This window comes from Arachis duranensis, chromosome 2, assembly GCF_000817695.3.
Source record: "Arachis duranensis cultivar V14167 chromosome 2, aradu.V14167.gnm2.J7QH, whole genome shotgun sequence".
Lineage (NCBI taxonomy): Eukaryota > Viridiplantae > Streptophyta > Magnoliopsida > Fabales > Fabaceae > Arachis > Arachis duranensis.
Window position 1 is genome coordinate 17,149,317 of NC_029773.3, and position 11,473 is coordinate 17,160,789.

At 32.2% G+C, this 11,473-nt stretch overlaps 2 protein-coding genes across 2 annotated transcripts; one reads left to right on the top strand and one right to left on the bottom strand.

The window, feature by feature from the left end:
* Positions 1-1,219, top strand: LOC107473815 (uncharacterized; the record flags this gene model as incomplete). The annotated part of the gene is given in 2 exon segments (XM_016093402.3): positions 1-876; positions 968-1,219. Coding segments are annotated over 2 exon segments (963 nt in total), but the record flags the coding sequence as incomplete, so codon positions are not given.
* A 676-nt stretch (positions 1,220-1,895) lies between these two features.
* On the bottom strand, positions 1,896-7,197 carry LOC107473834 (cellulose synthase A catalytic subunit 4 [UDP-forming]-like). The gene is made up of 10 exons (XM_016093421.3): positions 7,100-7,197; positions 6,392-6,458; positions 6,168-6,282; positions 5,277-5,889; positions 5,048-5,185; positions 4,592-4,717; positions 4,203-4,415; positions 3,535-3,939; positions 3,042-3,392; positions 1,896-2,778 (listed from the first exon to the last, which is right to left on the bottom strand). Exons 1-10 carry the CDS (start codon positions 7,190-7,192, stop codon positions 2,197-2,199), a joined length of 2,703 nt encoding a protein of 900 aa, XP_015948907.2. The 5' UTR covers positions 7,193-7,197; the 3' UTR covers positions 1,896-2,196.
* Between the last annotated feature and the right edge of the window lie 4,276 nt (positions 7,198-11,473).

The window sequence follows — 11,473 nt, forward strand, 5'->3', positions numbered from 1 at the left end:
AGCGATGATGAAGACGAAGAAGAAATGGATTATGGAGTTAGTGATCTCAGTGATGAAGATGAAGAATGTGATGAAATGGTTGAAGAGTTTGAAGAAGATAGGGTGAAAATCGATGTTGATCATGTGGTTACTGAAGGGGTTATAGAGAGTACAATCCAAAATTGTGAAAGTGATTTGAAGCCATTTGGGGTTAATCCCAATGCTAGAGATAGAAGTGCTTATGTTCATCCTGTGTTAAACCCTGTGGAGAATCTCACTCAGTGGAAATCAGTCAAGGCCAAGAGAACAGTATCATCACCATTGAAGCCTCAGAAAGAGAATTATGTTTCTCCCAATCATGAATCTCCAAGGATTGCTATTGCAGCTGCGGAACAAAGTGTTAAGGAAATTTCTTTCCACTTGGATTCGAAAACTGACTCACGAAAGCAGCTGAGCCAGGAAATTTCAGTTGATGAAAATGTTAAGGAAGTTTCTTTCCACTTGAATTCGAAAACTGACTCACCAAAGAAGCTGAGCCAGGAAATTTCAGTTGATGCTAGCCTCTCAAATTGGTTGGCTACTTCGTCAGAAACGAGTACACCTATGAACAAGGGTAGCTCAGTGGCCTTGAATTCAGTTACAACTCCTGAAAGAAGCACAGTCTCGCAAGGTTCAAATTCTGTAATTAGCCATGATGATAGGCCTATTTTAGGTGCATTGACGTTGGAAGAGATCAAGCAATTTTCAGCTACTTCGTCACCAAGGAAGTCACCTAGTAGGAGTCCTGATGAGATGCCTATCATAGGCACTGTTGGGACCTACTGGAATTTTGCCGAAGAAGCCAGCACAGCATCATCCTTCAAAGGGATTCCCAACACAACAAGCAAGTATAGAGAGGTAACGATGAATTGAAATGTGAATTTTTCGCAACAAAGTAGGAACTTTGTGAGCTTGAATTCTGATGTTGGATTTCACTGGCTGTGTTCAGGATAAGAAAGTGAATTGGCACTCAACTCCATTTGAGACAAGGTTAGAGAAAGCTTTGAACAGAGGTGCTGCTGCTGGTGAAGCCTAGGGTGTTTCTAAGAGACATGCATGCACTGGTTTGTGTCGTTTTTGGGGGTGTGAATTGTGTAGGAATTCAATTTTTTTATTCTTATGAATGATTCAGTGTGTGATGTTTACTTCTTCAATTTGCAGTTTGGGTAAATAATTAATACAATCATATATCTTATATCTACATTGTGTCTTCAGTTATTTTTCATCCCTTCATGGGAATTATTTAATGCTAAATACTTTATTATAGAAAGAATCTAATTATTACTGAATTAGAAATCAGATAAAAGTTTCTCTCTCCTTCAATCTCCATGGTAACACTTAATTTTGTCATTACACCTCACATATCCTAACATTATTCAAGACAAAGTGGTGGTGTAGAAAACCAATTGAGAGAAAAAAATTTACGTGGAAATTACACATTTTAATTAATTACAAACTTATAATTGACTCATGGGGGCACAACATTTCTTGAGCCAATGGTTCCTTAGAACTATTATGCATCCATTGAATAATTTTACCCAAAGGATATTACAAGTGTAGCTGATAAGTGATAGCAAATCTTCTTTCTATTTTCAATCTATGATATCTTCTCGTCAGCATGATCTTGCTTATTGGATCAAGTTGCATAGAAAGATAGCTTGATATTGTTGAAATAAATGTCATATTGAAGATATTTTCTGTGGTTATTTTCAGTGATAACAAGAAATCTTTTGTGAAGTTTTTTAACTCAAGATATCATTAAGGTATTAAGGTTCAAGTATGTAATCAATGTGTAAAATTAAATAGATGGTAACAAAATAAAATTAAAAAGATAAAATAATAATAGAAGATAAGTGATAATCATATACAGCATAATATATTGCACAGATACCACAAGTACAGAACTAATATTCTTTTTATCTTTTGAGACCACATAACTATAGGTGTTCTCTTAAGAAGGGTGTGTAAGTGTGTTTATGAGTTGAGATTTTGAAGAGAAAGGATAGGAAGTGAATGAATTGTTCAGTAAAGTGAAACTCTTCAAGCCTTTCCATTCCCTTCCGTTTCCTTCAAAACCAGAACTCACAAAGACTCCTGAAAGCAGTATTCTCCAGCAAAAAAAGAATAAGGAAATGGGAAGAAATAGAACATAACCCTGATTTTATCTCCACCATTACCTTAGCATTCTAACCCACACTGTACTAGAACTGGACCTGTTTTCTTGGGCAAGAACACATCAATTCTCACCCAAATCATTGAGAAAACCAATGCAAAAAGTATTGACCAGAGGACAACAATGGTAGGTGTTCTGTTCTGCCTTCCCATTAGACCTTTAAGGAAAGGATATAGATGAATAATGACCCAAAAAGAAAAGAAAAGCTTCCCAAACAAAGGTCCCCATGAGTTATATCCATTGTTAATGGCATCAGATATTCCGGCCACAATCCCAACCATGTTCAAGATCACAAGACTTGTTGGTGGTATCATAAGAGTTGTCCATTTGAAGAGATAGAGTTGATTGGATACACTGTTGTTATCTGTGGATTTTGCTCTGATTGTGAAGTTAGAGTGTACTCCACCAACTTTGAGGAGACCTTGGAACACGGCAAAGAGGTGCGAGGAGACGCTGCCGATCACCCAGAATTGCTCGTTGCGCCACCAGTCCTGAATGTTTACCCCACTCCACCGGAGCTCTAGCACGCACGTTAAGATCATGGAGGTGAACAGAGCCATTAGCCAAATGCTAGCAACATTTGTTAACTGCATTAAACAAAGCTTAGGTTAGAAGACAGGATTCTTATAGCAATATAGCTGAATTTAATTGGTTTGTATGTAATTAATAAAACTCTTTTGCACTATTAGTTATCATTTATCAACATTCACCTAGCATTGGTTTCTCTATTTTACATCCTTTGAAAGTAATAGAGAATTAGAGCCTAAAAGAGTTGCCACATTCTAATATATATAACAAAGAACACTATGCAAGTTATTTAAATGTAGTAAGCTAATAACAATGAACTAACCGCGGGGACGATGAATTTTCCAGTCAGAAGACAGACGGCCGGAATCGTGCAGTACACCAAGAGAGGGATGGAAGTGAAAGGATAAACTATAGTATTAGTGTAAGCCAACCTCTGTAGCAATTTTAGTTTACCAGTATAACCATACCACAATGGGCAATAGCCACTAAAGAAAATCTCAGTTGAACCAAGAGCCCATTTCAGAACTTGGTGTAATCTATCAGATAGATTTATAGGAGCAGATCCCTTAAAAGCATCTCTCTTTGGCGTGCAGTACACTGATTTCCACCCTCTACAATGCATGTTAAATCCTGTTAAGATATCTTCTGTCACTGAGCCATAAAGCCACCCAATCTGCGATGCAATAAATGAAAAAGTGAAAAGATTACTTCATTCCTTATCAATCATAGGGAGAATTTCTATTTTAAGTATTTTCATCTGCTCAACCCAAGAAATAAATACTAAGTAGTTCTTTCTAATTAACTTATATTATTACCTCTTTGCCCCATTCAGTTTTCTCTTCATAACCACAGCTAATAACATGAATTGCTTCCTTAATCAGCAACTGTGTATTGGTCACTTTTGGAAGTCCACCATCTTCCATCAAAACAGAAGCAATCAAAACTGGTGACATTCCATATTGCTTCTCAAAGTTTTTCATTGAAATGAAGGATGTTTCCTCTTTCTCTTCAAACCCTTCAAGTCCTTCATCAATCTCTTCAAGATCAAATGTGGACCCAGAATCATCACCTGAACAGCAGCAGCAGCAGCATGAAGACTGGCTTGTCTTCGGCTTTTTATCAGATGGCGGTTTATTTCCATATATTGCCTGCCTATTGAAAACACAACCAGTGCCAACATACACTGGGCCTTGAATCCCATCAAGTCCTTTCATCACGATCTATGATCAATACAATATTCAAGGAAAAATGTTATTGTAGTTGCAATTTGTTCTAATCTGTTATAGTACTATATTATATCTGTCAAGCATAAATAAGAGTGAAATTTTTTAATAACTTTCTAATATCAAGATAAAATCCATTAGTTCTTTTTTCCCTAATAGCACCCTTAGTTTACTCTGCAAAGATATATTAATGTGTTCTTTTGTTTTTTGGTTGTTACTTTGAAACTGAAAGAGGGAGGACTTTAGAAGAATTTCCTTACATCATAGAACACGGTATTGCGATTAGCATATCGATCGTTGTTATCGATGCCATCGAACCTTTTTGGAAATTGGACAAAACAAATCCTCTTTCCAAGCTGAGGATCCATTAAGAAGCACATAGCCTCCCTTATAGTCTTGCTATTATTGATATACTGGTCACAATCCAAGTTCAACACGAAAGGAGCATTGCTAAGAACAGCAGAAACTCGAACCTTAAGAGGAAACACAACAATGCAACAGTTACAAACAAGTTTTCAATATGATAGTATAAACAGGAATTCTGAATAAACTATCAATTTAGTCCTTGAAAGATTAAAATGCTGCCAATTAAGCCCAAAATTGGTGGTTTACTCGCACTGTATTCATAAAGTTGTAGCTACTTAATTACCAAAGCATTCATAGCACCAGCTTTCTCGTGGTGTCGATAGCCGGGGCGCTTCTCCCTCGAAACATACACAAGCCGTGGCAGTTGTTTGCCATCCATGTCCAGTGTACCAGCACTTCCCAAACACACCTGCAAAGGCAAGTCCATGTAACTTCTAGTTCTTGATTTGTTGAAATTATTTTGAGTTTCAAATAAAGTTTATAATTTAAGACTATTTATTGCAAGAGAAGTGAAAAAATTTTATTTTCTACGAGGAACACTTTTAGAGGAATCATCAAACACAAACCACTTTACTTCAAAACCAATTCTAAAGTTTAGTTCTATGTAGAATTAATTTTACAAAAACAGAACCAAACACACTTAAATATTGATAGATTTTTACACTCACCAATGAAGAAAACTGGAAATGAATAAATATCAAACAAGAAACAACAAAGAGAATGAGATTTTCTTCCAAACCTGAATCATCCCTGGATGATCTTCAGTGTTGTTCCCAGGCCAAGGTGTTCCATCTTTCATCACCCAACCCTCTTCTGGTTTCTTCTGAGCCTTTGAAATCAACACATTGATTCTCACCTTAAACTCTTCATACTCTCTCTGCAATCAAAGAATCCATTAGTCCAACATGAATTCTAAACCACATTAGAACAAAAAGAAACATTCATGGCTTTCTATATTGTTCTTTCACCTTCATCGCCCTGCGGTCCCTTACAAATGTAGGATGAACCTTGTCTTTCAAGTAATCAACCTTCTGAGAGAAATAGAATTCAGGTGCTCTTGGCTCAATGCTGTACTTATTCACAAAAGGGATCCAAATTCTTGCAAACTCTGAAGTTTCATACAAAGTATCATAGAGAAGCATTGAAGCACTGTCGTCCGAGACATAGCAGTTAACCTTTTCTACTGGATAATCAACAGAAAGTACTGATAAGACAGTGTTTGCTGTTATGATTGGTGGTTCTTTAAAAGGGTCCGCAGTTGTCACAAAAACATCAACAGGGGCTAGTTTGTTTTGCCTGCCTTCTTGCTCGAAGCGCAAGGACAAGCGCTCGAGGCTGGTTTCGCGTGTGATGGGGAACCATTTTGGTAGCTGATCAACTAGCCAGGACAATGCTAGCCATATTTCACAAATTACTGAGACCAACCAGAGTGGAAATGCATCATGGACTGGATTCAGGATCCGGAAGCGAAAAAAGAATGCCAGCACGACGAGGCGCATGACAATGACTATCCGGTATGGATTGATTAGGCTTGAAGGTACCGGTACTTTTCGCCACAATGGTTGCCTTGCTTCAGCCAAACTGCAGGGTACCAAAATGGCAAGTTTAAATTGTGGTGAGATGTTTAAGTCTTAATTGATTTCTCTTTTCATTTCTTGTTCTTATTCTAGTTATTCCTGTTATCTATTGTCATATGATTTTATGAAGTAAAAAGCGCGAAATCCTAAAAGCTGAAACCAATTAGATGGCTCTTTAGTTTCTTTTGCTATAATGTTTGGAATCTAAAGAAGGAAAAAGCATTCTCATATATGTTTATGAGTGATTCAATTCATTGATGGAGAATTTGAGAGAATACTTACATGTAATCTTCATCTTCTTGATCATTGCTTATTAGTCCTTTCTTTTCTTTTCTTTCTATGTGTTTCTCTGTATTTCTTAAGAATCCAATTTCTACTTCAGAATCCTTACTAGCAACTGCAGAACAATAAAATAACTCAGAAAATTTTGCAAAAAATTGAAGATCAGAAAGCATCCCAGAAGGGAAAGGGGGTAAAACCAATAGAAGAACATGCTTATTGCTTACCACTTCCAGCTAAAGAGAAAGCTTCAACATTGTGCTGCCACTGTTGCTGATTGTAGTCTGCATTTTCCTACAAAGACACAAAAAGCCTTGGCCTCATTTTGAATGCTAAATATAAATACTATTCATAATCAAGCTGCTTAAACCTTTGATTTTTTCTTTTAATCAAACTTTGGTTCAAGACATGGTTATAGACTTATAGTGAATTCTAAATCATTCATATTCATTCAATATTAGACTAAAATCTTGAAAATTAATTTTATTTGATAACTAGTACGTCACGAAATCATATCAAAAACTCATTTTTTTTCAAACTTTTAAACTGGTAGAAGGAGACACATAAATGGTTTGTCTGAACTTTACACCTTCTTTCTCTTTTTATTTGTCTTATGTTTGAAATTTTTCTTTTTTTTTTGGATCAACACAGATCAACATGGATCAAACTTTAGACATTTTGGTCATAAAAATTTTGATAGCATGTCATGATACTATTTGTCCCCAAAGCTTAGAAATAATTTCATAACAAAGAGTTGAATTTCTATGCAATCTCACTCTAAATTCAAATTCTCGGATACACACCAAGAATCTATGATATTTTTTTTATTTATATAACAGCCCTTGCTTAAATATATTAATAAGTATATACAAAAGTATTTTACAGTGTATAGTGTATAGAAGTTGAACTCTATAAGAATTATAAGATGACTCTACCTCATCTGAGTCATCATAGTGCATGAATCCGAGCCCTTTCCGGGAGTGAGAACCAGCAGTGGAAGCTGCAGCCATGGAGGTTGATGAGTTCATATATAAGAAATGAGGGTTGTGAAGAGAGAAAGAGGAAAGAAAGTGTTAATATATAAGAAATGAGAATGAATGGGGTTTGAGAGTGTGATGATGAGAAAAGGAAGGGTAATCTATCAATAAGTACTTGAATGTGATGATAAAGTAGCCATCAAATCCAACACTAAGAGTTAGCAAGTCATGGATTTGAGTTGGGAGAAGTACTTCATTTGTTTCCTCAATGATCAACTACTTTCTGCATGTTCATGTTCATGTGCATGTTGTGTACACCAATTGCTAGCTACTAAAATTTTTAATGCAGACTAAACAAGCTGTTAGATAAATTAATTAATGGATTTAATTACTCTATTTATAAATTCACCAAATCTTCAATTAGATTTTTATCGTTTAAAATTTTTTTTAATTGAATCTTTGTATTAGTTAAAAAATTTTAGTTAAATATATTTACTAATAGTTTTTCTGTTTAATGTAGTATATATATTCTAAAAGAAAACATTATAAGATTATTATAGTTTTTTAAAAGATTGACTATTATATATGTGGAATCAGTTAAATTTTTTTATCTAATAAAAAAGGTGTAATAAATTTTTGAACTATATAAGAATGTAATTATTAAAAATAAATTGGTCAAATTATAAGGATAAAAAAGAGTAATTAAATCTTAATAAATCAATGATTGATATATCATAACATCATAATTTCATATTAAATTATTGTATTGATTTCTTGTGCCCACCTTTTTTTAACTATAAAACTCTTTTTCCGAGAAAAGGAAAATTGGCCATAGGATATATGTAATATAATGTAATCATGCTTGATTGTTGATAGATTTAATTTATACAGCTTAAAAGAAATAAACATTATTACTGCCCAAAAAAGTTGAAACCTGTAAGTTGAGTGATTAAATATGAAGATATTTTTCTTAGAGCAATAATGCTACATTTTTCTAGATTTTTTCTCAAGAATAGATGATAGTGGTTCATTGAATTTAAAATGGTGGTCATCATTAATTTAGACACATTTTTTTAATTATCAGTAATATTAAAAAATCAAAAAATAAAAAAATAGTTTAAATTTATCTTATTTATTTTTTATAAATTTTGGTTGTTTTTAACTAATTCTTTTTATTACTAATATTTTCATTTTTTATAGTAATTTTAAAGCAAAAAATGCTGGTTCTATATTTTCTTTTTACTTATTATTAACTATACCAGGTCTCTTCAGAAAAATTATTAACAGAGTGTAAACGCTTACAAAAATAGGATATTCCCCATTTTGTGAAAATTTTCATCTAGTTATAAATACATAAACAGAATGAAAACACACAAGAAGTTTGGAGTTTCATGGTTCGACAAAATTATTAGTTTATAATATGAAAAAGAACCACAAACCGAATATCTTAATTATTGTTAACAAAATTTTGGTTTTGGGGATATACATTTTAGTTTAGGCTAGTTGCTACTCTTAAATTGGTTTTCTATATTGCAGCCACCAGCCAGTGACGTACGCTTTATGTTGATGTGATAGTACTTTTAACTTGATTTTATGTAAAATTAAATATAGAAAGTTTAGTATATCTTTGGTTGTAATTTTAAATAATTTTTATTTTTAGAATTTTATGGAAAAAAATAAAATTTTGTTTAATTTCCTATTTTCACCATTTATTTTTTTTTTCCTATTACAAAATTTTGAAAATTGAAAATATTAAAAATAACAAGTATAAATGTAAATCATACACACCGATATATGTCCATATATTGATATATTTATTGGTAAATTTTAGTATTGGCTTATTTGAGTTATTTTTATTGATGGAAACATTATTGCATGTCCACTATATATCTTATGCAAAAGATTTGAAATGTAAAAGAAAAGAATGTTTTTCTAACAATTCTATGTATTGGACCTTTTTGTGTGAAATGGCTGCCTTATAAATGTCAATTTTTTGTTGGTACATTATAGTTTTGGCATCTTTTGATTGTTAACATCTTTCTCTATGGTTTATTAAGACAACTAAGTAAAAATGAACAAATCTACTTGTGTCACTTTTGTGTTTCTTTTCATAACTTCCCTTACTTTTCATATGAGAATCCATTCACGTTATTTGTAATTTTGCTCTTCTTTTCGCGTGGAATCTTTCATTTTTGAAAAATATTAGTTCAAGAGATATATTTTAAGTATTTATTTTTTTATCCTTTTCAAATTAAATTAATATATATTAGTGGATTATATTTGTATCTTTATCTTATTTATTTTTTAATTGGATAAATTATCATTTTGACATTTGAAAAAATTATTTTAAATAAAATGACCCTTAAAATAGAGAAAGACGATGTGTACATGAAAGATTAGTAAAATTTGTCCTGTTAAAAAAAAGTTATGCCTGTCATTCTATTTTTTATGGATTATTTGTTAGAATTAAATTTTTTAAATGTCAAAAGACTAATTTATCCTTTTAAAAATAGAAATATTAGGAGATTAGTATTTTTTATTAATATTAACTAATACTTTGAACTAGTATTTTACTTTATACTATTAAGATTTATAGTTTAAAATTTTATAATTTAAAATTTAAAATTTAACTAACACCGTATTCTTTGAATATTAAGTACTAAGCATAAAAATACTTTGTTGATTAAATATTGACCCAAAACGATTATTTGTTGATTATGCAGTAATGTTATTTAAAAAATAAATTTATGAAGATACAAATATAATAATCTATTGATATTCATTTAATTTGAGAAAGAACTAAATTAAATATTTAAAATATATCTCTTGAACTAATATTTTTTAAAAATAATTATTTTTATTAACCTTAAAATTTAGGAAATTAAAGATCTCTTATGTAGATCTAAAAATGTATTTGCAGGTGTAGATTTTATATGTCTAGTTTAACTTAATGACACCAAGTGATCTAACAGTTTGTTATACGTCTGGACAATTCAGGTGAAAGCAGGTCAATTTAAAAAGTGAAATAATTTAGCTCTTTTCAATGGCATTAATTGTTATAATTTGTTATTAATAACTGAATTTTATTTTGTTATTTTAATGATGATATCTTTATATAAAAATATTATAAATCATTAGATAATGTAGTTAAATATATTAAATCATCTAACTGTTTATGATAATATTTCTATATAAAGATGTCTTCAGGGAGTTTTTTAATAAATAAAATAAATAATTTAAAAAATATTTATCGATTTAAATTCTTTCTTCTTATCTCGTTTACAGTGTAAACGAGACGATATTTCATGTATCTTGTTTACACTGTAAATAAGATATACACGTGTCATACTGATGGGTCTTATCTCATTTATAGTGTAAACGAGATACATATATATCGTTTACATTGTAAATGAGATACATAAAATATTATCTCATTTATACTGCAAACGAGATAGGGGAAGACAAATTGGCAGTAGCTATAAAAGGATGTTTAACTCTTGGTATTCTCTACAAATATTTTCTATCTTTTTTCTGTTTCGTTTTTCTTACAAAAACAAGGCATCAATGGCTAGTAACAGTCCACACATAGTTGTGCTTGTTTATCCCAATTGTCTTATGAAAAATGGCGACAACAGGGTGACATTTAAGTGTGAGGATCCGATATTGTTTCGCACTTAGTGTGTGAATACGTTGTCATATTTGAAGAGTTTGATATTGAACAAGTTCGGTGGTACAAAAGTGAGGGAGATTAGAAGGGTGGCGTATAGGTTGCTGGCACCCATGGGTAACAGAGTCTTCCGGTATCGACTATTCCGACTTCAAGGGGATAAGCATGTGCGACTGATGTTCGATCGACATTTATGGGAGGATCATGGTGGTCAGGTACCTATCATTAAACATAGGAAGTGTATAAAGTACTATCACTATCAGAATAACAAACATCTAAACTCATATAAGTATCGAAAAGTAATACACCATTCATATCTATCAAGATTCACAGGAGTTCCTGGCACCTGTTGCTCTCCATTGAACTGCCGTTTCACCCGATCTACGTGGTGAAACCGGACAATATTGAAGCATATCAATGGGACGGCTGTGACAAACCCCAATTTGAGGGTCTATCTTGTATTGAATTTAGAGTATTTTGATGACCTTTTGTCACATTTAGCCTATGAATTAGCATGGTTTTGTTATCTCTCCCATATTTGTGCTTAAGTGTAAAAACATGCTTTTTAAGCCTTATTTTAATGAATTCTAATTTCTCTTTGATTCCATAAGATGCCTTGATGTGTTTGCTAGTAATCTCAGGTTGAAATAGGCTAGACATGGATC